Genomic DNA, 26,821 nt, shown 5'->3' with positions numbered 1-26,821 from the left:
CACAGAGTGTGGAAGAGTTTGGGAGTCTTGAGTGCCCAGCCTGCTCCCCTGCTCACGTCTGCAGCTACGCCAAGCAAGTACGGCACCGACCTGCTAGTCTGTGTCGGGGACAATGCACCTGGCACGCGCAGCCACACTCCTCTTTTTCTGCTCCTCTTCCTAGCAGGATCTCAAGCCAACAAACCAGCAGCTCTCAAGGGCTTAAGCCTTTTTACTCAGTTTTCTAATTCAAACTACAGTGCGTGTTAACACACAGTGTAAACAGATGAAAAGGGCTGTTTTAAGTCCTACATATTAACTTCCTGTGGGACATCAATAATAAAAATAATAAGGGAGCATGATAAACACCTACATAACTACATGTGTAAAATGTAACTGAAAATTGTTAACTGTATGTATGTACCTGATCCTTAGGCCAGTCAGTCTCACCTCTGTGCCTAGCAAGATCATGGAGCAGATCCTCCTGGTAACCGTGCTAAAGGCACATGTAAAATAAGGAGGTGATTGGTGACAGCCAACATGGCTTCACTAAGGGCAAATCATGCCTGACCAATTTGATCGCCTTCTATGACAGAGTTACAGCGTTGGTGGATAAGGGAAGAGCAACGGACATCATCTACTTGGACTTGTACAAAGCATCTGACACTGTCCCACATGACATCCTTGTCTCTAAACTGGAGAGACATGGATTCAATGAACAGATCACTCAGTGGACAAGGAATTGGCTGGATAATTGCACTCAAAAAGTCAACTCAGCTCAATATCCAAGTGGAAACTGGTGACAAGTGGCATCCCTCAGGGGTCGGTATTGGGACCGGCCTTGTTTAACATCTTTGTTGACGACAACAAGGTATGTGGTGCGGTCAACATACTGGAGGTAACGGACTTTGCCATGCCATCTGGAGGGACCTAGATGGGCTGGAGAGGTAGGCCTGTGCAAATCCCATGAAGTTCAACAAGGCCAAGGCACATGGGTCGGGGCAATCCCAGGCACAAATACAGGCTGGGCAGAAAATGGATTGAGAGCAGCCCTGAGGAGAAGGACTTGGGGCTGTTGGTTGATGAGAACCTCAACATGAGCCGGCAATGCGCACTCGCAGCCCCAAAAGGCAAGGGCATCCTAGGCTGCATCAAGAAGTACGGCCAGCAGGTTGAGGGATGTGATGCTGCCCCTCTACTCCATTCTTGTGAGACCCCACCTGGAGTGCTGCATCCAACTCTGTAGCCTCCAACATAAGAAGGATGTGGACCAGTTGGAGAGGGTCCAAAGGAGGGCCACAAAGATGATCAGAGGGCTAGAGCACCTCTCCTATCAGGACAGGCTGAGAGAGTTGGGGCTGTTCAGCCTGGAGAAGAGAAGGCTCCATGGAGACCTTATAGCAGTCTTCCAGTACCTAAAGAGGGCCTACAAGAAAACTGAGGAGGGACTTTTGTCAAGGGCATGTGGTAATACTACAAGGGCTAATGGCTTTAAACTTGAAGAGAGTAGATTTAGATTAGATATAAGGAAGAAATTCTTCACAATGAGGGTGGTCAGGCACTGGAACAGGTTACCCAAAGAAGCTGTGGATGCCTCGTCCCTAAAAGTGTTCAAGGCCAGGTTGGATGGGTCACTTTGAGTGACCTGGTCTAGTGGAAGTTGTCCCTGCCTATGACAAGGGGATTGGAACTAGATGATCTTTAAGGTCCCTTCCAAACCATTCTACGATTCTATGATCCTTTGCTTTCCAAACATGCAAAAATTGGCAAGCATCTGCAGATGTGCCGATAGTGCTACTCAGGTATGTTCTAACTGTCTTAGTGAAAGAAAGCTTTTAATGAAATAAATGTCAAGATGATTTCTTGGATGACTGCTTACACTAGGATTTGATCTCTTGTTTATACTTGCTTAATATCCATAAATTATGGCATATGTTTCAGAAGCGTGTAATTACACTTGTCATTCTGGGTGTTAGATTTGTAAGTACTGCAGACAAACTGTGCAGTGATAGATGGCCAGTTCAGACATCATTTATGGCAAGTTAAATCATTTTCCAAAAAACTCATAGCACTGTAAAATGATCAAAGATATATGGAAGTAATGATACTTCTGGTTTTACAAGTTCTTACCAGCAGCAGTTTTACTAACTTTGCCCTTCTGCTGGTGTCTATTTGATGATCTTTTGCTTAAAAATACTTTACACACTGTTAAGCTTTTCTAGCACGAGTCTATAGCTGCATATTGTAACTTGCAGTATTACTATCAAGATTTGTTTACTTGTTTGTTAAAGAGACTTTTCAAGTCACTCCTATCAGCCGTATCAAAGTGCTACACTGGCCCCTGTGATGAAAAGACCAAAGTATTTCTTTTATTTTTTTTTTCTAAGGTAGAAATAAATACTTCTTAATTTACACCATTCCGGAATGCTTTCCAGCAGTGATCAAATAAAGAGAAAACTTTCACGTGCCATTTGACACTAAATTTCCACTAATCACTATGTGCCCTTAAATCAGCTTCACACATTCTCATTGCTACAGATGGAAATGGAGCCGGTGCCCACAAGCGAACACTTGGCTAGGATACTGAGATCTCCCTCCTGCAAAGCGAGCGTACTGCTGCTGCAGGATTTCCTGGCCCAAAGGGCAACCTGCCACTGTAGGCAGGGTGGATTGTTTTTAACTTGTTGGCTTAGGGTAGGCTGCTCTAGCATATCAAAGGGCACACATGGCCGGTTTTTGTAAACCAAAGCAAAGTCCCTATTTGATACACTGCCAGATAAAATTTGATGCTAATAGCAGCATATGCACAAGCTGGTTTGAGGTGTAGGACAACTCTACTTCTCCAGAGGTATAGCTACTTTGATCTAGTGGTGTTGCATTTTTAATGTCCTCAGGCACCCCGGTGCACGGCCCAGGGGTGGCAGCCAGGGCTGCGGAGCCCTGCCTGCTTACAGGTTTCGGCCTCCTGCCATCATTTTCTGTTCTCCTTGGCATGTGGTACAGCACAGGGAGTGCAGAATTCAGCTCTTACAAAGTGGGAATAAATATTTAAATGATGTTTCTTAAAAACTTCTTTTCAACAGAAGCTTTTAGTAAAATCAGTGAGATTCATACATATTGACATCTCACTCCATAACTCATTTTTTTTCAGTCAGTGGATCTGAAAAGTATTCCAATTAAAGTCATAACTACTGTATTCTTTCATTATGACTTGCAGAAAATGTTGGTTGTATGCTATCCTTGCCTACTGTAGCCCTCCTCATGTCCTGAACCTTCAGTGAAAAAATGCCAGACTTAACTGTTTAGAGAGACTTATATGTTAAGATTCAGGGGGAAAAAAAAAAAGCTTCTGTTATAGTCCAATTATTTTATTTTATTTATCTATTTGACATTATTTTTATGGTTCATTTTCTGTGTGTTTTAATATTTTAATGGTCTTTAGTGTATTATAGGCAGCTGCCTGGAGCACTGCTGCGAATAGGAGCTGTAAAGTAAAATACAATGTTATTTATTATTATACTATCAGTCTGTCTAACTAACTATAGTATCCACAATATTCACAATAGCCTGAAGAAAGAAAGGATGACAAATATCACTGTCAATAGCTGCTGTGGGAATGTCCTCCAATTTTCTATATTCAAAACAAAAATGTCTACAGTCCTCCTGTAAAGCCTTACATGTAAAACAAATCTAAAGTAATTACAAGCTTGTATGTCAAGGACAGAAACCATTGATATTTATGAAACTAAATAAATAAGACAGTTCATGGCAAGGGTTTTGCACTGCAGAGATATCAGCCCTAGATACTGAAGGACCTGCTTGGGATTTAGACAGTTCAGAAGTGAGATGGTCAGTACTGTATCGGAGTAGCTAGTTACAAATTCCTAGTCTTTGAAAGTCACTAGCTCGTCATCTATGACTGATGAACATACACAGGTACTTCCAGGAGGTCACTTGCATTTCAGACTCGTGGGGGATGATTCAGCCATTCATATGAACACAAGGGTCTGCCCTTGAGGCCTACGTTAATATAGGCAGCTGAGGACAGGGCTAAGATGAATCTTGTGTTACCATTCTGGCGAAGACTTTCAAACATCATCTTAAAGATAAAAGCTTGGGAATCCATGGCTAAAGCATCTAAATGAATGTTTCAGTATTCAAATGTGCTTTACTGTTAGGTCTCCCCATGGCATTCAGCAGGACTTCTTTAAAGGTTTTCCATAGTTTCTGGTCTATATCAAAACATTTCTGTCATTTTTTTTTTGTAATTTATTCTCACAATGCAGATGTTCCAAAAGGAAAAATGAGGCTGTAGTAGCTGCCTGTATTATACTTAATAGTCTGGTGGTTAGAGTACTCAGCTGGGAACAACTAACCATTGAGTTATAAGGTTTTTGGACATGAAAGTCTCTCCGGCTGAAGCTGTTCATGTTTTCATAAACAATTAAGCTTCCATTGGGCCCGCCTGAGAGTAATTCACTGTATAGTCCAGTATTCAGCAAGGAACAGGGATAGGTAAGTTCAAATCATTGCTGTAATGAATATTTAATGAATTCTAGCATAGATGAAATAAAATGTTCCCATTGTGAAAGCTTATCAGCAGTGAATAGACAGCATCTGGCAAGAGCAGCGTTAACTTGCGTACAGCTGTTCAGAGGGAGAAGAGCAGGAAGCAGTTTTCAAAGAAGCAGATGCACAATTACAGGTCGGTTTTGACAAAGAGTTGTGAGATTAGAGATCTCCAGGGAAAGTCCTGCACACAGGAGACCAGTGGGATAAGAAATAAAAGTCACGAGGTGGAAATTCAGGAAAGCTAAATTATACAGAGTGCCCCAGTGTCCCTGCTTCTGCAGAGCTCTCTCCCTCTGTGACGAGAACTCTTAATTTTACTACAAAGCAACTTTGTCTGTTGTTGTGGGGCCCGGAGTTGAGCTGTCCCATTTCCTGAACTATATTTGATGACCTGCTCTGAATCCAAGAGGAAGAATTTGATCAAGACCCTTGTGTAAGCCATGAGTAAACAAGCTGTGATAAGAAGAGGGGCACCACCACTACATGAAAGGTACCCAAGATTGGCATTTCAAACCTATCAGTTTTTCTTAAATTATAAGATTTCCAAAATACAAATTAAATATTTTGTTTCACGTGGGATATAAGTTAGCATTTAACACAAACCAAAATGTTTTGGAGAGCTTTCCTCAACAAAATAAAACAAAAAAAACCCAACAAAATAAAAAAGCCCCCAAATCCCAGTTCAACATGATCATTTTGGTTCAGATTAAAATGAATGTTTATTTTCATTTCAGCTGTCAAACTGACTAATTATTTGCACAGCCTTGCTCACAATATTGCATTCATGTTTTGGCTATATTAAAAACAACTGAAAAGGAGAAAATTTAAAAACAGGAATCACCTTTTCTAAAAGGTGTGGAAGGCCCTCTTAGCTCCCGATCCACTGCCAGCAAACAGATGAGGCAGTTATTTGCCACAGACCTGCCAGAAGTTGCACTATTCACAGGGATTTTTACTCAAGCTAGAGCTAAGCAAACAAACTTTTAATGAAATCAGCACGAAAACCAAAACAAAAAAAAAAACAAAAAAAAACCCCAGTTCCTGAGACACCAAGAAATAAACCAGAATAATTGTCAGCTAGCAAGTCTTTTACAAAACTGATTTGACTGTCACTCTTCTCAAGGATTTAAGAACAACAAAAAAAAAAAATCCTCTCAGCTAAGTAGAACATGCATTTGCACGCACCTGTCTTAATTTTCTTTTATCCTACACTACTTAATTTCAGGCTTTGTCATATTAATAGTGGACATTCATTTTTCCCAATCACTCTAATACAGACGGCAGAGATGAGTTTTCACAATTTTGCTTTTACTGAGCAATAATCCAAGCTTTTTTTTGTGACTCTGGGGCTCTCTTTCTGACGGTCATGGTTTCCTAAGGAGGGATGTACAGCCTCTGATTACAGGTGAGGCAGGTTTCATGACTTGCTCCAGAGACTGATGACTTGTATATTTAAATCATACAGAGAGTTGGGTAATCCCCTTTCATAGCAAAACCCAAGGGAGGGAACTGTGTAAGAGGATACAAGGAATCCCTCGTTAAGAACTAGCTATCTGAGGTACTTATATGCCCCCATTCCTCAATGGTATATCTGATTATCGAGAAGCCTTTATATTCACAAATCCCTTCAGGCAGAGAAGTGCTGTAGCCAGGGAAGCAGGAGCAGGGGACCCTGGACGTCAGTCCTCCAGACTCACTTGGGCACCCAGCTCCACGAGCCAGGCTGGGGATTCACTTCTGCGTGACTTGCCCAAGGTCACAGAGAAAATCTGTGGTGAAGCAAGACAAAGGATGTAAGGCTTCAACGGGCACTACCACACAGCGAGGGCAGTCTGTCACACTCAAACAAAGCTTTGCAGCTTGCCTTTGAGCCAAGTGATTATGTGACCCATCCCAAAAATACCCTGTGTTTTCATCAGCTTTTTACATCTTTACTCTCATTCTCTCCTACACGTCAGAATGAAACATTATTTGATGCATATGCAAAGATGCAATAAGTATAACTTGAACTGTGAGTCTTCATTCCTGAAGCACAAGTCCTTTGCTGTTTGGCCTAAAAATAGAAATAAGGAGAGAAAAAAAGAAAAACACAAGCTTTGAAACTTGGCAGGAGTGGCAGGAAATCATACCTTGAGTCACAGGGCACTCTCAGCATCTGTTCCAACTGTAAGCTTTTCACGCTCCCAAATACAGCACAGCTACCCTCCCTTCCCATTCCAGTACCCAAGACTAGCCCTACAGATATTATTCTTTCTCTGCAGTACCTCTTGTCTCAAACACCTTACACATTCAGTTTCCAAAATGCTGTTCAGTCAGTACTGGAGATGGGAACTAGCTCACAGATGATGAGTTTTTGCTGTTCAGAAGATACGTGCTAAAATGGTTCCCAGTGGGCTGAAACGACAGCTTCAACTGCATTTAGGTTTTGCAAGCAAAATTGTTTGTAACATGCAGGAAAAAAAAAAAAGAAACATTGATTAATAAGATAAATGTTTACACTTAAACTTTCAAAGGGCATCATCAAATCCTGTCCAACAAAGAAGGCATAAACACTTTTTTTTCCAGCTCATGTTTCATGCTTTCTAATAGCTTTCACTTTCATTACAAACACTTCACTTCTGCCTGAACTGAGCACAAAGAGAATCAGCCCTTTAATCCTCAGGACAATACATATTTTCTTCACACTTTGAAAAGCAAGTATAGCAGCTGGTAACTTTTAAATCCTGTGCTGTGTTACGCAAAGGATTGCAAACAGAACCATCAAAATTAGGAGTGGAAAACACTGGCTACTTTACCTAGATTATTTTCCCACTGAAACAAAAATGTGTGGTTTTATATTTCTAACCAACATAATTTTCAGAAAGCTAGGAAGTAGGAAATTTGGCATTGCTCCTATCCCACACAACGGGATTGACCTTTAGACAATGTACAATAGGGTACTTCTTGGCTGTATTTTTTTCTAACAGTCAACCTATATTTTCCTCTCCTGAAAAAATATCCTAGCTACACACATCTGTGCTCTACTAACCCCTCTTTATCAGTACAATTTGGTGTTATGTTATGTTTAAAGTTAGTCCATATTATAAAAACTACTCTGCAGAGCCATGCTTGTGGACATCAGATTGCCACCTCCTCCAAGATCAGCATTGTCCCACAGAAACAAATGCTATCTCTCTTCCAGTTTAACATATCCATATCTCTTTGCAGACTGAGATCAATAGAGCATCACCATGGTGATATCTGAAAATGACATGAGGCAATAATTGAGGACCCATAGCCACTTTTCTTACTCACCTGTTGAACTACCATACTGGAAGAGAAAGCCTACTGGCAGTAATACCAATGGGGTGTAATTTTGAATGGGCACAGGACATTATTTCCCTCTGGATAAATCCAGTTTTACAGTGGTATAATTCATTGGCTTCCGTGGAATACATTGCTTTCCCAGGGATTCTTCCTCATTTAAATGAGGCTAAGTCACACAAAAACCAGACTTCACTTCCCTTGTGAATAAGCAGAATTCAACCAGCAGGTCCCATCCAGCTGGCTACAGAAGAATGTAGTCACACTACTTATCTGCTGCTCCTGAACTTAGCACAAGTTGGATATTCCCAGGCCTCCACACTTTCCATTCAGTGTATGACACCAGCATCTGTCTCTTCCTGCAGGACAGGTTTTTGTTTGGTCCCGGACACCACAGCGATGAGCATAGTCTGAATCCCTAGGATTTATTATGCTGCTCCTAAAGAAAAATGAGTTCCTTGTCTCAGCTTACCAAGATACGTTCTTTTCTCTCACAGCACTCTCTTGAAGGGTTGGTTGTACTGAGTAGTCCATAGCCAGTGAATTTATAGTGACATCATAACATAGCAAACATACATGTATAAAAGCACACATACATCCATTATATATTCCCTCCTGTCCATTACTAGCCAGTATGTATTGTCTTGTACAGTACTGCACGTCAACATTTAAGTCCGTGCTCCACTTCACTTAATAATCCTTTAACATATCACTCAACTAGGCAAGTCTTGAAACCTCCTGTGACTTCATCTGCTTTCATATGGCACATGTTCTGGACTGGTGAGTCCTTGTCTGGGTGACAGCCTTCAAGAAAGTCAGCTTTTCGGGAAGGGGACTTTCTGTGTTTCAGCAGTATTGATAAAACCAAAGCAACTCATGGCACCAAAAGAAGAAATAAGAACGGTAAGAAAACGGGCCCTTTCTTCAGCTCTTTTCTTGGGCTTTGTCTCAGAAGTGTCAGGCCTGGAGATCTATTGCAAGACCTAGAGCCTCTTTGAAATGCTTCAGCCTAAGTATAACTGTGGTGATAACTTTCCACTAAGATCTTAGTATTTCAAACGACTTTACAAACAAAAACGAAAGAAAATTCATTTGAATAAGAGTAACAATGACCATGGGGGATTAGTGCTACCACAGTGCAATGGAGTTGCTTGACAAAATTTTATCCAGCCTGGAAGAAGTTTGCAATGGCCTTTTAAACGTGACAAAGTCACTATGAAAGTAAAAAACTAGTGGAAATTGTTAGGAGCTTTTTGTAGAATGATATCCAAAATGGGATATCATCCTTTTGCTACTTTTAAGTTTATACAAGAGCCATGTGCATAAACGTACCAGTGAAGAAGGAATAAAGATCCTGATTTTGCCTCTACAAATCCTGCTGCTACGCAACTAAATGCTGGAGGCACCTTCCATGAAAGAACATAAGCCAAAACTCAAAATATGAATTATTCTCTCTCAGAGAAATCACTTCTGCTCCTGTTCCACAGTCTCAAGCTATAAAAGAAATACAATAAGAAGAGAGCCCTCACAATACCATGGCATATCTCAGCATCGCTATCAGAAATAATTTATTTCAGAGAAGAGTTAGAGCCAGGTATCTATCTGAAGTGCCAGACAACAAAACCTACAGTGAAGTAAAAGGAGAGACATTTGCCCCTTTAGGGCTCAATTTCTCAACAAGAATTTCCTTTATTTCCTGTTATCCCCATAGATAAGTCCTGCTTATAAGGCGTCCAAACTCCAGTTCTTCCTCCTGCTACCTCACTCATCCTCACGACCCACAGAAACTGAGACCCAGTCAGAGCCTTACTTATTCAGCATGTCTGAAAAAAATTTTGTTTGGAGAGTATGGAATGAAATACTTGTTTGAAAAATATCAGGAACAATGGTCAAAAAGTACCTTTTCCTAAGACGACAAGAGAGAGAAATAGAGAAGGGGAGAAATGGAAAAGAAAAGCAGATGAACAAGATTCCTCCCACAGGAAAGTGAGTAAGGAATTAAGAAACCACACCACCCTTCCAGATGTTTAAAATCTTCTTATGAATGTGTACAGAGCCACCTATGACTTGCATGCAAGGTTTTCAAAGCCTTCCAGTGAGAAGAGGTTCTGTCTGGTGAAAGTGCAAGCACAGATCAATCCATCATCATTCTGGAAACACAAAAGATGCATCCACACTCATAGACCTGATCCAGTGCCGCTCCAAAAGCATTTTACTCTCTCCATTGAGGGCACAGGCAGACAAGGGCAAACAGCCTCCTAATTTAAGGCCTCACTTAAATGTTTAATTGTCCTGTCAGAAGGATAAGGGACATAATATGTTGCTTTTCTGATCTGGAAGCATCTGTAGATCCCAGCCCAGAGGAGCATTTTGCTCTTGGCTATTTAGTTCATTCATGTGGAATCAGTGTCCTTCAGTAAGACTTTTATTTGGATGGCTCTTTTTCTCTGATAAATGCTAGCAAACACAAGGATATACATTTAAGTACTCTAAACCAGTCTAATCCTAAAAGCACAATGTGCTTTAGGGAAAATAATAAGGATGGAAATACACAAACCCACAAAATCTACCAGTTGGCTGTAACACACAATACTGCCTGTTTTCTGATGACAGTCAGAACGCAGGACAATTCATATTGCACAGCTGTCACTGTACTGAAGCAATTACCCACCAAGGGAAAGAAAAAGTCCTAATTTAGTTCTCATAGTGGCTACTCAAAGTAGCGTTGCTGTGCTAAAACACAGAAACAGCATCAATGATCCTTGCACTGTCTTGTCTTCCCTTCAGTGTGATGTAGGAGCAGAGGAGCTCTACCTTGAGAAATGGGCAGAGAGGTCTACACTGGTCAATCACATCACTTCAGAGCACACCCCTCACACCAGCTCAGCTACAGACGGTCCGTAGCTCAGCCATGACCTGTGCTAGCCAGCAGTGTCCCAGTTTCCAGACAGCCTTCACAAGTCAACCTGGGCCAGGAACCATTCCCTCCCAGTAATGTGCCTGCAGCCCCAGGATTTAGGGGAATAAAGGAGTTTATGATGTGGATGTGGATTGTGTCAGCTGGCCTGGCTGACAGAGAACTATGCAAGGTACATTTTGTTGAATATCAGAGACATTGAAAGTGCCTCCTATTAACACAAGATCTTAAAAAAAAATCCACAGCAGAGTTTGTGTTTCTAGCTAAGTGAGCCCTTGCTGAACTGCTAGACTCCTCTCACCCTTTTGGTCTTCTGATTTGTAAATTTATGATTGATATCTATATTAATATAGGTACTACTTAACAAATAACCCAGGGGCCTCTGTCATGTACAGGCAATCTTAATACAGTGGCAAGAACTCAGCAAAATTTCAGCCATGAAAGGGTGAAATAATTCTCTCTGCATATGCAGTTTCCCTCATGTGAGGGAAAAATGTATATATATAGTCCCAACTGCCCTTGGGGCAGTAGAGAGAAAATCAGACCATTGGTCTTTAACAGCTACAGTTTCTTTGTAAGGTGCTCACATACTGTGGTTGTGGAATGACATAAAAACCTCAACACTTTAGACAGCTTCAGCTTGCCTACAAAAACAGGGGAGACACCTCAAACCCTTTAACAAACGTTAATCAAGCTTCTAATTGTTCCTGTGAAATGGTTAAATATAGTAAAATCAAAATGACAAAAGAGAAGCACCAAAAGGTCACGAGATGCTGCTCAAGCCTTGTAGCAAACCAATGACAACCAAGGAAAATAATACAGAAAACCAGATTGCCCCTTTGCTCTAACCACTAGTTATAACTCCATCCAGGAATGGGAGAAGACTAAAAATATCAACTCTTTAGAGGAATATTTAAGCAACTAATATATTATAGAACACTAAATGAATGCACCAAGTTGCTTTTGTACTCCCTTGCCTCAAGCAGCTTAGCACAAATAAAATTTGATGCTAATCAATCCTAGCAGTTTTCACAGAATCTGAAAACCTATTATTTCCTCTGGCTGGAACTAAAAATTTCCCAACTCTTTCATTATTGATACTTGCAAAGCATCTATTGTACATATAATTTTATCTTGGTGTTGACCTCGTGTTGCCTCTCTTGACCATAACACATTTAACCTGATACTGACAGAAGAATCATGGCTGAATTTAAAGGAGTTTTTGCATAACTGAGTATCTACTGCCATAGAAATATAAAGAGAAATGAATGTTGTTTCTATGTAAGAGAAGCTGAGTTACGAAAAAAAGAAAACAGAAAAAAATAGAATTATTATAATGGTATTTTCCAGCCAATAACAGGACAAGATGCTCAGGGAGTAAACAGATACGTGCTTGTAATAAGCTACAAAAAAACTGTAAAATTAAATGAGATGTATTGGCAATGGGTTCCTTTTATAATTAAAAATTATTCAGACAGTGAAAATATTATCTAGAGCAAAAGTAAAACAAATCTGTTCATCTTAAGAGCTGGTTTCAAAATGTTGCAATCGTCTTCTCCCTACTAACAACAATTTTTCTTCACACTTCACACAAGATTTTCCACATATGTTTTAACCACCAAAAAAAAAAATCATCCTATTTCAAATTTCAATGCTATGAAGCAGAAAAAGTTATTGAAAAAATGCAGCACGACAGAGTGAACTGAAAATTAATATGTTTTAATCAGTGCAGCATGTTTTTGATTAATGAATGCCAATATGTTGGGTAAAAGTCTTGAGCCTGTTCTTCACTTCTTATAAAGTATAAGATCAAGCTCTTCCATTATGGAAGATATGGACGAGACTGACTCCTGCATCTCTCTAGAGCCTCTGCAGCCAGTAATGCTCACAAGGTGCAAAAGTTTCCACAGATATAGAGTCACAATCAGGATCTGTGTACAGCTCAGGTTCCCTCATGGAAGTATGTATGTGCTCTCCGAAATTATGTGGTAAAATGTTATTACATTTCATTCACATCATATTCCCTTCAGTCACAAGAAGCACTCTATTGCCACAATTAAATGCATAGCTCTGTATTTATGAAGTTCTGTGAGGTTTGGCTCTGTACATTGGCAATGTCCTCATTTTTGGGAGGCCTCTCTGCTGTTTTGTGCAGGTCTGAAACACGTTGGCAGCCCAATGTAAAATGACCCGCAACGGAGCCTAAAAAAGCATCATCAAGGCCCTGGTAGGTCCACAAGGCTACCAGCCAAAGATGTACGCTAAAACCCAAAAAGAGGCAAGGAAACAATCAAAGCAAACAATGCAATCATTTCTAGATTTACTGAAAGAAACTATCCTTTGTGTTTTGGATGGTTGCACATAAAGTGGAAAGAGTAGCTCCATATTGTCATTTGTACTTGTACATCTGAAAAGGTAAATGTATATGAAATGTATAAGGCAAATGTGCATGAAGGGAATATTAGTCCCTCCAGACAGCAGCTATTAAAGTGGATTACAGTGGTGCCGCAAGAAGTAAATGTGACCAAAAAGAGGAAATAAATCATTTAGTCTTGGGAAAAGAGGAGAAAACAGAAGGTAAGGCAAGGCAAAAGGCAAGGCAAGGAAAGGAATAAAACTGTCAGTGAATATTTCAGCTTTATATGCATGTATATAAATACATGGATAAAAGCTTAAGATCACAATTCACCAAGCATACTGTCCACTCGTCTCAATTCACATGCAAACCATGATCCCTAGGCTGCTCCCAGTGTGACATTGGCTAGGAGATGTGTGAAGGTGACAGATGGAGCGTACCAAGGAGTTCAGAAACTGTGAGGTTTTTAGATGGCAGGACACCTGCATAAACAAATGTCTCTCTTTTTCCAGCAGATTTTAACCACTGACATGAGTTATTCAGACATTAAAGAGGAAGCTTTGAAGAGAAGGAACGTAATATATGAAGTGAGCTAAGCTGCAGAGTCTCTTATTTCCTCCAGGCTGGTTTTGAGGGACCAGGAACAGCCCAGATGCTTATGAGCATCACACAGAGCAGCTAAAGGATACCATCTGGCTGTGCCTGAGCACCCTACAGAAAGCCAAAATTTCAGTGAGACAAAGCCAATGAAGGGTGTCAGAGTAAGGCTTTTTCTGATGGAGTCAACAGAAAGGTTGCCTTTGTGCTACTGAGAGCTGGCCAACTGAGACAGCCAGCCCCTCAATAGATCCTACCAGCCAAATAGAAACCAACTAGGCAGCAGGATTTTCAGACTGAAAAAAAAAAAAAAAAAAAGACACCAAACAATGTAATTTTCCCTTATCCAGAGGAAAAAGCAGGTCCTGGTGCACCAGAAGAAAGCAAAAAGGCTGGCCCATGCCTGTCTGTCCTATTTCTATAGTCACTGCCATGGAAAATGCTAAAAAACTGTCAAGGTCTTGAATGCACCAGCAGGCTCTGCAACACCCTCCCTTCCCCAGCCCTGGATTTGGCTCCATGTGTTCAAGAGTGTCATAGTTTAGCCCTGGTCACCACACAGTTTCTCCCTCACCCTCTACCTCCCCAGCAGGATAGGGGAGAGAATTGGGAAGAAAGGAAAAGTCGTGGGTTGAGATGAAGCCAGTTTACTAGAATAGGAAAGGAAAATTACAATAATAACATACTAAAATATATAAAATGAGTGATGTACAGTTTCTCACCATCCAATGTCCCAATGACCGATACAGCCCGTCCCGAGCAGCGATCGCGGAAACGAAACTGAGCAGCAAGCAAAGGAATGAGAGGGAGAGAGAGCAAGTGATGCCAGAGATGCCCCCCGTCTCAGGTAACCCCCACTTATATACTGAGCGTGACGTTTATGGCATGGAATACTCTCGTTGGCCAGTTTGGGTCAACTGTTCTGGCTATATCCCTCCCAGCTTCCTGCACCTGCACATTAGCGAGACCTGGAAAGCTGGACAGTGTCCTTGATCTCTTCAGCAACAACTCATATCACCGGTGTGTTTATCAACATTCTTTATATATGAAATTCAAAACAGACCAGCTACTGAGAGGAAAATTAACTCCATCCCTGCCAAAACCAGGACAAGGGTCATCTCTGATATGGCGCAGATGCATGACCCTGGATCAGCCCAGGAAACCAGCTAAGCTGTGAGGAAGAGCAATAAGAAGCCTCATCAGGACCTCTGTCCACCTTCTTTGCTCAGCAGCTGCATGTCAGCTCTAGCCCTTGCCCTTCGCTCCTGCTCAAGATATGCCGCTGGCCTTGTGCCTTGCTGAGCATGACCTTGCCTTGCTGACACCAACCTTGCTTTGCTGACCTGAATTCCTGGCTGGCCTTGGACCTGTGTCACTACTATGGACTTGCCTGGCAATCACTGAACTGTTGGCTGAACCTGGTTACACAGACAGACCTGTTTTGTTCTTCCCGTTCAGACGAGGCTGTGAGACCACTGCCCTTCTTACCTTCCTCTTCCCCTCAGCTCCTATCTTAGTTTCCTTTGTGAAGCAGCCCCCTCCTGATGTTCTCTGACAAAACCAACTCAAAATGATGAGTCAGCAGCTTCAAGTGGGGACAATCCATCCTAAGATCCATGAAGGACTGTTTAAGTGGTTAGATACCGTGCTACTACCTAGCACAGTCCTTCTGTGCTCGCCTCTGAAGGTCTTCTCCTTCTCCCACTACATTTGCAGCAAGACCACCTCCCAGTTGTGAAAGCTTAATAAGCAATTGTTTCACACAACCTTTTCTGCATCAAGCATCAGAGTAATATAAGGCAAAAAGCAGCCTCCTTACGATAATCAAGGAATAACAGGTCCATTTTGAAACAGTTGATGCCTTGAACAAGCATTTCCTGTTTGTAAAATGCCTCTGAAAGGTCTAAAACCATCAACAGGTGAAATTTAGGCTGTCCAAATTCAGACCTTAATGTTTTGGACCTACTAAGGGTAAGACCTCAGAAAATCACATACTAAATGGTAGCACACCTGGAAATTCACAAAAGGAGAAAGGACAGAGAAGAATTCAAGGTGAGTCATTTGACCAGGAGAAAGGCTACAGATCAAGATCATTTTCTGTGGTGACTTCCCTCCCCAATTCCCATGAAAACACTTAGCTAAAAGGATGCCATCACTTTCAATCAGTTTATGCTATCCACCAGATCATCAGATAGGACTATTGACCTGTATGTTTTATGTTGTAAAATCAATAAAAGAAAGAAAAAAAAGTGGCAAGAAAAAGAAAAATAGCAGCATAAAAATCTGAGCTGCTGAGCATAGTATTTCGCAGGCTATCTTTGTTTGTGTATTCACCTTGAGAGACATAATATCCTTCTCACAATTTCATCACAGATTAAAATTTCACTGGGTAACAATGTTCTCAAAAAATATGTAGTCCTGACATTTAGGAACTTCAGAGCAGATATTAAAGCAACACTGAACTTCAAATTACAGGTTCAACTTGCTGAATAGAACTGTTCGACAGAAGTATGGATGAATCACACTCACCCTGGATATAATGGGAACAGGCATTTGCATGACAGTGATCACTGACTTCAGTGAAAGCATAGGCATTTACAACAGCTGAGTGCCTGGCCTTGACACACACCAAGAGACAGTAAACACAATTTCATACCTGGAGCCTTTGTCAGCATGGACCAAGGTCCTGGTCCTCAGCTGCAGAGCTGTGGAGATGCATCAGCTGAGAGTCCCAGCCCACATCTTTGGTCTGAGTACAACCCAAAGTGGACTATACTTCTTTATTTCTGGCAGACGACCCTTAATTTCCTAATCCTTCTGACTACACCGTTGTGAACGGTTTCTATAGTGCTACTATCTGAGGGCCTTATCCAGCAGCCTTTACTCATGCAGAGATAACAGATCTACTTCTGAGAGGAAAGTGTAAAAAACAGTCTTCAGATGCAGGTCCAGCATCAGACATTAAAGGGTATAATTTGTCATTTTTCACATTATTAAGAATATTTGTGCAGGATCTATAATTAAAACTAAAAGAGATGTCTCCTCCTTTTTGCCAGCAGCTGTGTTACAGCAATTAAATGGGTAAATAAGATCTTTCCCCAGAGGGGATATCACGTGACCCTCTATTGATTAAGACTGCAGTAGAACGTTATTTGCAATCTTATTGCATAATGGAAATCAGGAGGTAGCTGTCATGGTTTCAGAAGACAAATTGCCACTATCTTAGACAATTCATAGGCCTCTTTCCTTCTTGCTGCTCTTAATTCACAGTTAATGCATGTCTTACAAGGCTTAGTTTCTTAAATTGGTCTACAGCACTGTATTCAGCTCAAAACGGTGTAAGTCGCAGTCTACGTGGCCCTGTATTATTACAGGTATTAAAGTGACCATTCCATCTATCATTACTTCAGAACTATACATTATTTAATAGGGTATCACAACTTCAAAAAAAGGATGTGAAATTAAAAATAGACACCTTCCACAACATGAATGATTGTTCCCAGGAAAAACAGGCACCCCCACCAGGCACAGCTCCAGAGGTGTTCTCCATACAGAACGTTCTTAAGACTTAGCTTGGTTTTGGGCACTCAATTTTCACAAGCGAAACATATGGTTGGAACAAATCCACTACTCTCAAGCCTGTGCAGTAAGTGCAGCTAGGGATCAGTTTGAGATTGTAATGAACATCTGACCACAACCCAGCAGACACTTTGCTCCTCCACTGAACTGTAAATCCATCATTATGCCCTCCATGGGAGAACCAGAGGGAAGGACAAAAATCTCCCTTTAAACAACTGAAACACTCTTTACCAATTTGAGGAATCTTCAAAGAAAAAAAATACAATCTTGCCTTACTTCTAATCAATCTCTCAGTTACAACAATTAGAAAACAAGTGCAACTCCTTTCAAAATACGTAACAGCAATATTTAACATGACCAGAATGTTCTCCACAAAAGTCAAAGAAATGGTCTTTAAGCGGTCGTTGGTTGTGGTGAAGTTGTAGGACACAAAGCAAGACTTCTGAACGGAAGGAACAAGTCTGAATAACAGTGGGTGGTAGGACAGTAATAGATTCAGAGAAAAGTTACACTCATTCTGTGTGGAGAAGGAAGTGCTCAAATTGCCGTCATCTGTATGCCATTGCACAGGATTAAAAATCAAATCTCTGCTGCCTGACCTGTTCCAGCTAAGTTGATTGATTAGAATGTGTTCATTTTTCCATCTAACTTAGCAAGTTTAAAAGTGGCGGGTTTACTTTTCCATTATGTGTAACGCCAGAGCTTAATAAAGGACATGGAAGGAAATGCCAGTAGAACTGTTGTCCAAAAGCTCACAAATTGACAACAAAGTCTGGAAAAAAATATCACCTTGTAAAAAATTTGAAGGAGGTTAAGATTTCAAGGAAATCAAAGATATTTCAGTACACTTCATCTGGCTAGACATTCATATCAATAGCACTAGATTATTACTGGCATATCTTGCTACTTAGGGAAATTATCTGGTCCTCCTACAAATGGATTTGCATTTAAATCTTATATTTCATTCTCCTGGAAATTTGGGAAATCAATCTCAACCTAGTCTTGATGAGCATAAACACTCAATATGGAGCAAATGTGAGTAGTAAAAAAATAAGGATGCAAATCCCTAAAGAATTAAAATGTGCTCTGGTTGCTCAGAACTTCAAAAGAGGCATTTAGTACCTTAAATTAGGATTTGAAATCATTGCTCTCTTTTTTTCCCCCTTTGCTTTGAAAGGCCAAACCAGTCATTTCAGATTTCTGAATCTGAAGAAGTCCTTTCTTTTTTGAAGATAACACAAGACAATCACCTCATTGTGCTTAAAATTTAAAATAAAGATAGAAAATGTTCCTTACCTTAAAAAGTCTTAAAATATTTGCAACCATAATGGACACAGAACTTGCTGCAGCACCTATCACACCTGATATCTTGTCTGGCTTAGTGAAAATGGGTGGGTCACCATTAGCACACTTCACGTCTGAACCATCTTTTTCTATCAATGCTTGCACAAATGTTAAGGATTGCTCCAATGCATAAGTGTCCCTGGAACAGGTATCAAGGATCCGGACACCTAAAGTGATATTGGCAAGAAGATCAGGGTCTTTATTAATCTGATCAATTGCATACAGCATTGCCTCTAGTCTGTGGATCCCTTTCTCCTTCTTGAGCTCCCCGCAAGGCACCCCTCTATCCCCTTTTGCATGGACGGGGAACAGTCCTCCCAAGATGATGTCCCCATCCAGTCGGATGGAGTGAGCGTATTCCTGGCCATGAGTTCTTTGCATCAGGGTGAGTATCCAGTAGAATTTGGCTGTTAACAGGAAGAAACAATGGCAGGAAAGTAATCGTTTTCCTTCGTATACCATTTTCTCTGAAGATGTTGTTGCTATCCAGTATCCAGATTTTCTTCTTGCTAAAGGATGAGGCTGACCATTTGAAGCTGCACTTTCTGGAGGCTACCATCAGTGCCCAGTAAGTTATATAGAACCATGTGGTAGGTAGAAAAAGGATCTCGCCAGAAGTACATAAAACGTGTTTTACAAAAGATGTCCACTGATGTCATAGGTTGATCAGCTTTTCTGAGGTGTGATTTTCAATTGCTCTTAATAGATGGTGAAGTGTAGGGTAGTATGTCTGGTCCTGATGCTAAGAGGAGGTCAGTAGATTATGTCCTTGTATTTTGCCTTGCAGTTGAGGTACTTCTGGAAAAAAAAAAAAAAAAAAAAGAAAAGAAAAAAAAAAACAGTGAGAAATACCATTTAGTTCAGCAGTTTTATACCTGTCACACAGTGTGTTTACTTTTGAATACGAGTTACATCGCCTAGGTTTTACTTTCAATATTTTGAAAGGGAGTAATTCTTGGCCTTCTGTGAATTTGAACACCTGGCTGCACAGTGCTACAAGCCAGGAAATTGATGATACCAGCAGACCAAAAGCCGAATCAGGGAAACTAAACTTAGCTTGGTGTTCAGATTCTGACCAGTAACTCATATTTACCTTCTCATTGCATGACAACCAGAAACAGATTTGATCTGTAACACATTGTATTTTCTGTTTTGCTCTATCATTCTGTTCTAACCTATAGAAGTGAAATAACTGCTTACACTCACACGCGCAGAGAGGTTCCATTTATGACAATGGAGTAATCAGGGCTCCTGAATTTAAGTATGCTCTTCAGCCGCTGCAGTACAAGCACATTCAATTCGTTTGGATATTAAACTGATTATTTCTCCAGTGGAATTCACTTTTTTTTCTGGGCTTACTATATATCTAAAATGCCTTCCAGATAATTTCTAACACTGAATTACTTTTATGAAAAGGTGGCCAATTTCTTAAGTAAAAAGAGCACAATGTATTCTGTTAGGAAACCAGCTGAACATCCAGCATTCCCTTTCCGACATTTTACTTCAGCTGAGGTCCAACGTTAACAAGGTGTCCATTCTCTGCTTGCATTTGGACCACATTAAATAGGAACAATGTTGTCCCCCCACCGACATCTGGAGAAGTCCCACTGATTTTAACGAGATCAGTATTTCAGCCTACACATCTAAACACCCGACCAACTGTTATAAATAAATATCTCCAAAATGCCCCCATTTTCATTCTCAAGCGAGTGGCATTTATTTATTTATTTCAATATTTAACAAAATTACACATGCCTGAATAAATTTTTAGACCGCTGAGGAGAAGAAAGATAAAATCAATTTTATCTAATACTAGACAGGCAACTGCATCTCAGCCGGTCTCTCAAGGCACCTGTTACAGGCTATGGAGAGCAGTGGACACTCTAGGGTGCAATTAATCTGATTCTTTTCTTTAAAAAAAGTTTTATTTGTTATGAAATTGATCACATTGAACAAGTGTCTAGCTCACTGCCTATACAGAAAATCCAGGCAACAGGCTCATCTGTAGATATGTACTTTGTCCCTAGTGATCTGACTCGTTCCTACCAAAAATACAATCAAACTAGAAGACAATTATAGACAAAATTAGAGGACAGTTATAGACAAATATACTGTTTTTCAAAGACATTATGAATTATTTTCCACAAGATTTTTATACATTATGCAGCAACAACACTCAAAATGTGTTTTGATAATGCCTTAAATTGATCACCCTCTTATATTTATCTTGTTACACATTTTTTCCCCAAATGATAACACTAAGCTCACAAAAACTGAAGAAGACTTTTTAAATAGTGGCTATTTGGAGACCTGAGAAAAAGATTCACAATGGATAGTCTTCTATTGAATGTAAAGTTATTTCATTGTGATTTGGTAACAGAGCAATGACTTGAAAATGAAACGTGTTTAATGGGTGTGAGTAAAATCACTGCAATTGGGAACAGCAGCACACAAGACTTTCAGTGCCTGTTAATATTTAGTTTGGCTTGAATTTGGCTTAGAGTTGAATCTAAATTAATTTAACTCTGTGATGAAGTTTTACATGACAATCCCATTGTTCTCCTTTGGCTCCCCTTCGGCACATAGTTTACAAATCTCCCCAGGCTTTGGCCCCATGAACCAAACTCAGACTCAGTCACAAATGGAGGAGCTTGACTAATGTCACCGTTTGAGGTGATCCAGCCCCACGGGGTGTTTCTTATACGGCCCACGCTCTAGGTAAGAGATCGTAGTCACTATCAACCAGTCACAACTGTCTGCTGTCTTGATTGCCTTAGCAGAAAAACACAGGGAAGCGTTCAAAATAGTAAATAGTAAAAGTTGTAGCTACACCTAAAATAGACACAGAGGCAATTTCCTTTCTGGTTCCACAATGAACAACTGACTCTGTAGTCTGTGGATGTACCTACAACCCATGCAGGCAGAATTCTCTGAGGCCATGAAAGATAAGACCGCTCTTACTTAACGCTGTACAGAGAACAAGAAAGCACCATTGAAGAAGTGAAAATATTCATGAAGGGAAAAAAGTGCTGCTTTTTCTCTTGCTCAGCCTCAGGTCAATTCCTTACAGCCAAAGAATGTCTAGAAATTAAAGCAACTGTCAGTCTTTGTACAAATAGTGCTGAATTCATCTATGGCAACCCAAATTCCAACAATGGGGAAGCTATGGTGAGCCCAATATCCTCAGCCCAACACCTCGTTTGGAACTGACTGAAAGTCAAATGAATTGATAATAAGCATTTTTCAACTTTATTGTCTACATAAGCATTAATCGCTCTTCCTCAGCGTGCATGTTTTCCTGAAAAAAAAAGGATGTTTCTTTGCTGCAAGTGTCCACAGCTTCTCTATAAAAGAGAAAAAAAATTTTAAATGTTCTTTTTAAAAATTTAAGACATTTCAGTCTTTTTTTTGTGTTACCTAAGAAATAAAAGCTTCTATAACACTGCCTAATTTATTCATGCCACACTGCTTTTCATATATTGATTAATATTAACTTTTACAGAATATTGTAAGCCTGTGTAGCTAAGCAGAAAGCATCTGATCTAAATGAATTCCATTTTTATCAATGAATTTTAGTGAAAAAGCATGGGCCTCTGGGCTATAAAGTCTGAATGAACTTTCCTCATGTGCGGAGATTTCATTCAACATAAAATGCCGTCCTTTTCCAATTGACCATAAAAGTTTGAATTAATGCAAATACGTTCTCGATTTGCCAGACTCTCCCCCCGTAGCAGTTGGTGTTCACTGGAAATATGACTTCAGAGAAGAAATTCACACATTTCCCCAGCACAGTTCAAGCGTAAGTGCACCACAAAGCCTCTCTTCCAGTCACCTTGGAATGCATGCTTCTCTTGGGTTTAATTCATTAAATATATCTGGCGTTATCAGAACATATTGCTATTTTTAAAGTCAGCATTTCAGCACAAACCTCCACTTGTTCTGCTAGAATATATATTTATTTTTAAACCTAAGAAGGCGGGGTACTGCAAGACAGGGGACATGGAAACTTCTGCATGTAGTGTCTGGTTCTGAAATCACTTCCTTCACAAAATCATTCAGCTGTATGAGCTATGTGGTGCCCGACGATGGGTACTTTGATACCACGGTGCCAGAGCCAGTGTACCGGTGTGTGCCTGGACCGCTCCCTATTCCAACCACAGACTCACTGCACAGAGTGAGGTGTGCTTGTTACGGGAGTTCTTTATGTTAATGAACGGATCTAAATAACAAGCTGAGAGCAACAGAATAATAAATACAGGTAATGCCTCTATTTTGGTAACAAGGCTCCTGAAACAGCCATCTTCAGCTGGCACTGAAGTCCTGGCTGAAATCATATAGAAATATTCTGAAATCATACAGAAAGAATTTCTTCACCTGAAAATATTGTTTTTTAAAATTTCACAATTACAGCCACAGGGGCAAGGAGTACTCTCCGCAGCATAGACAGGAAAATATGTTCACTGAACTTCATGGAGTGTTTTTTAATTGATGCTGCCAGTCAGACACACGTAAACACTTTACTGAGGGACCAAAAAAAAGCTATTTAGTGGAGGATTGGGGGAGGGGACGGTGACGACATCTGAGAAAAAAAGTATTTAAAATTTTTTTAATGCCAAAAAATTCATCTATAATTCCATTTGAAGAACATTTGAACTGCACTAAAATAAAATAAACCAAATGTTCTGTGAACTAGAAAAGGAGAAGTTTTAGGGTGAAAACCCGTTTCTACTTTCACAAAACATCACATTGTCCAGTCAACGCAAAACTGATCTGGTTTTACTGAATGAAAACAAAATAACAGCATCTTCTATTACAAAGTTCTAAGGAGAAAAAAAAATGGTAAAACTGCTTATTTTGACTTTCTACTACTGATACGTTACTTCTGAACTATCAAAGAAGAATTATCTTGCTAATGTTCATTTTAGTGTTCATAAAAGTTGCCTCTTTCTCCTGCACAGCATTCGGCAATGCACAAATAACTGAATTTCCACACCGAGCAGGTAAAGAGTTGCCACCTGCATACAGTAACCTGACATATATAGAAATTACTGGGTTTTGGTGACAACCAAAGGGAATTCGGAAAACCTTAGGCCTTGACATCGCAACCCCTAACTTGCAGGAGAAATCTTCACTGGTGTAAAGACTCTTATCTGCCTCAGCTCCTCTGTAATGATTTGCTGTGTCCCTGCTACAGAGGCAACCCTCACACAAGAACCAGGACTTCAAGGCAAGGCACCCTCAGCGTCTCGTTGACAGGAACAATTTCTTCCCAGAGCACCATGAGAGAAATGCCTCCACTCAGTCTCTTTCCAAATACCCCAGAGCACCTGCCTTCGCTTTCTACCCTGCAAACAGCCATTTTCCAAACAAGCTGCCCTGCTAAAAAAAAAAAAAAAAAACAGCACACCTCTTTCTGCCAGGCTGAGACTAACAGGAGCTTACCATTCTTTAGAAGGAAACAGCATCCTATATTTCCCTCTGCCCTTGCCTGCTCTTACAGCTGACTAAACCCCATCAATATGAACACCTCGAGCGTTGGTTTCACCTCTGGTCTGGCGAGTAATGACCAAGGAGATTTTTCCCACGCAGCCCAGGAGAGGCTTTGGCTGCTCTTCCCATTTCACCCTCGTCCCACCAGGCTCCCGCTGCCCCGCCGTCGCAGCCGGGTCCAGGGCAGGTGCCCGGCCGGAGGGGCTCTGCCCCGGGAAACACAGCCGCCCGCCCAAATTGTCCCAGAGCATCCTGCAGGGAAAGCTCACCCCCGCAACCTCCCGCCGTCCCGCCTCTGCGCCCGACCCTGGCGGCGGCCCCTGCCAGCGGCCGCGACCCCCGGGTGCTCAGGTCGCGGCGAGCCCCGCACCGCGCCCCGCGCATCTCACCTCGCGCATCTCACGTCGCGCATCTCACCCATCACTCCGCACTGCACCCCGCGCACTCCGCGCAACACTCCGTACCGCAAGCCGCGCATCCCACCCATCACTCCGCACCGCACCCCGCGCACTGCACCCCGCGCATCCCGCGAATCTCACCCCACGCACCGCATCCAGCACAACACTCCGCACCGCACCCCGCGCATCCCACCCATCACTCCCCACCGCACTCCGCACAACACTCCGCACCGCACCCGCGCTCTGCCTGCTCCCCCCTGCTCTCCCCCCTGCCCGGCCCTGGCGCGCACCTCCCGCAGCAAATCCCCGGCCACGCACCGGTTTTCCGCGCGGCTCCCCCGCTCTCCCCCGGCGCCCCGTCAGCTCCCGGCGCGGCCCGGCCGCTCCCCCGGGCCGAGGCAGGGCCAGTGCAGCCCGCCCGGCCCCGGCCGGCCCCGCCCGCCGGAGGGGCCCGGGGAGCGCCCCCGGGGCTGGGCGCGCCGCCTCTCCCGCGCGGCCCCGCCACCATCGCCGCCTTTCTCCCTCGAAGGGAGCCCCCTATTGTTCTCCACTTTACCCAGCCGAGCGATTTTTTTTTATCCCCCCCCACTTCCCAGGCTCATCCGTACCCCGGCTGGCGTCCGTCGCTGCGGGATTCCAGCACAGCCTCGGCTCGACTCTCCCCGGGGCTTCGCTCCCTCCCGTTACCGGCCCCGCAGCCCGGGCGGTGCGGGGCGGGCGGTGCGGGGCGGGTCTCCCGGTCCCGGCGGGCCGCTCCGAGCCCCGGTCGGGAGCCCGTCACCCCCCCGCCAGCGGCGAGGCGACAACAAGCGTCGCCTTTTATTGACAGCCGCCGGTGGTGCTTCCGTCCACGGGGCAGCGTGGATGTGCTTCTGTCCCCCCTCAGTGAAAACCCGAGTGTCTTTCCACGAATCCCCGGTCCCCGAGGTCAGAAGCTTCCGAACTCCAAAATGTCCACGCCGGATTTGCGTGCGCTTTGGGTCACTGATGGATTTTTATCACTTGAGTTGCCTTGGTTTTTTTTGTTGTTTGGGGGTTTTAAAAAAAAAAAATTAAACCATGTTGTCCATTCACCTGCCGACACTTTGCATTCCCGCAACGAATGAGATGCTGCTCCGCGCCGAGGACAGCTAACCTCGGGAAGGGGGTCGGGGGAAGCCCCCGGAGCCCGGCGGGGATCCCCCTTCCCACCTCACGGACACGAGGGTCTCCCCTGCGCAGCCCAGTTGGCAGCGGTGCGGTGCGGGGGAACCCCTGTGTGCCCCCCCCTTCCTCCTCCTCCTGGGGGTGGGCGAGGAGCCGGCTGGGGAGGGGGTCGCGCTGCTCAGGAGCCGCCGGTGTCCTCCCTTTTCGCTCGCCTCTGTGACGGCACCGCGCCCAGGAGCTCTTTCGTTAGAGCTGACTGGGGGAGGATATCGACAATAAAAATGATAAATAATTAAAGCGAAAAAAAAAAAAAGAAAAAAAAAAGAAAAGAAAAAAAACCAGCCCCCGGCGCCACGAAGCAGGCGGGGAGGATTGCCCAGCCTAAAAACGTTAACTGAGACAAAACTTGCGCTATTTGCGGGCTCCTCTCGCCTTAAAATAACGGCGAAAGGCGCCGCACGCACCCCAATACCTTGATGGAGAAGAGTTGCAGACCCATCTCGCTGTGGAGGTCACTGGGATGAACGCCCGGCGCCGGTCGGGAAGAGCGTGCGGTGGTTTCCGCAGAACCCTCCGGCCACAGGGCTTCCCGCAGCCTCGCGTGCTGGGAAGAGCCCGGGACAGGGGTGCGGGAGAGCAGGATCAGCGGCCGCTGCAGAACACTCGCGGTGAGCCGAGCCGAGCCGGCTCTACTGCCTCCTTCCTTAATTCCTCCTCCCCTCGCCTGAAAAAAAAAAAAAAAAAAACACAACAACTTTTTGGACCGGTGATGGTGCCCACCCTCTGCCGCCTCGCCGCTCAATTGCAGCGGCGGACCCACGCACCGGCCCGGCTGTGCGGTTCCACAGCCAAGTAAAAGAAAACGCCCCCCCCGCCTCCCCCGTCCCCGCCCCGCCGCCCCGTTCCCCCCCCTCCCCGCCGGAGCAGTTCCCGCCCGGAGCCCCGCGGCTCGGTGTCCCCGGGCGCCGGCGGGAGCGGCGCTGCCCGCGCTTACGGCGCCTCCGTTCGGGCGGGAGGGCGCGGTGGGGCACGGCGGGGCGGGGCGGGCGCCGCACTTGTAGCTGTCCTTGGTGCTGAAGGCAGCGGCGCTCCCCGGCTCGGCACGGCTCGACTTTGCTCGGCTCGGCTCGGCTCGGCTCA

The 26,821-nt window shown here is 43.1% G+C and overlaps 1 protein-coding gene across 3 annotated transcripts in view; it reads right to left on the bottom strand.

The window, feature by feature from the left end:
* Positions 1 to 19,332, bottom strand: part of GRM8 (glutamate metabotropic receptor 8) — a 343,105-nt gene extending 323,773 nt beyond the window's left edge. For all 3 annotated transcript variants that reach the window (XM_086739982.1, XM_086739981.1, XM_086739983.1), the window contains exon 1: positions 18,600 to 19,332. In XM_086739982.1, coding sequence (XP_086596108.1) covers positions 18,600 to 19,109 — 510 coding nt within the window. In that variant the 5' untranslated portion in view covers positions 19,110 to 19,332. The remainder of the gene's footprint in view (positions 1 to 18,599) is intronic.
* Between the last annotated feature and the right edge of the window lie 7,489 nt (positions 19,333 to 26,821).

The sequence above is a fragment of the Chlamydotis macqueenii genome, chromosome 1 (genome assembly GCF_036417535.1).
Source record: "Chlamydotis macqueenii isolate bChlMac1 chromosome 1, bChlMac1.mat, whole genome shotgun sequence".
Lineage (NCBI taxonomy): Eukaryota > Metazoa > Chordata > Aves > Otidiformes > Otididae > Chlamydotis > Chlamydotis macqueenii.
This window is presented reverse-complemented; position numbering and strand designations above follow the sequence as displayed.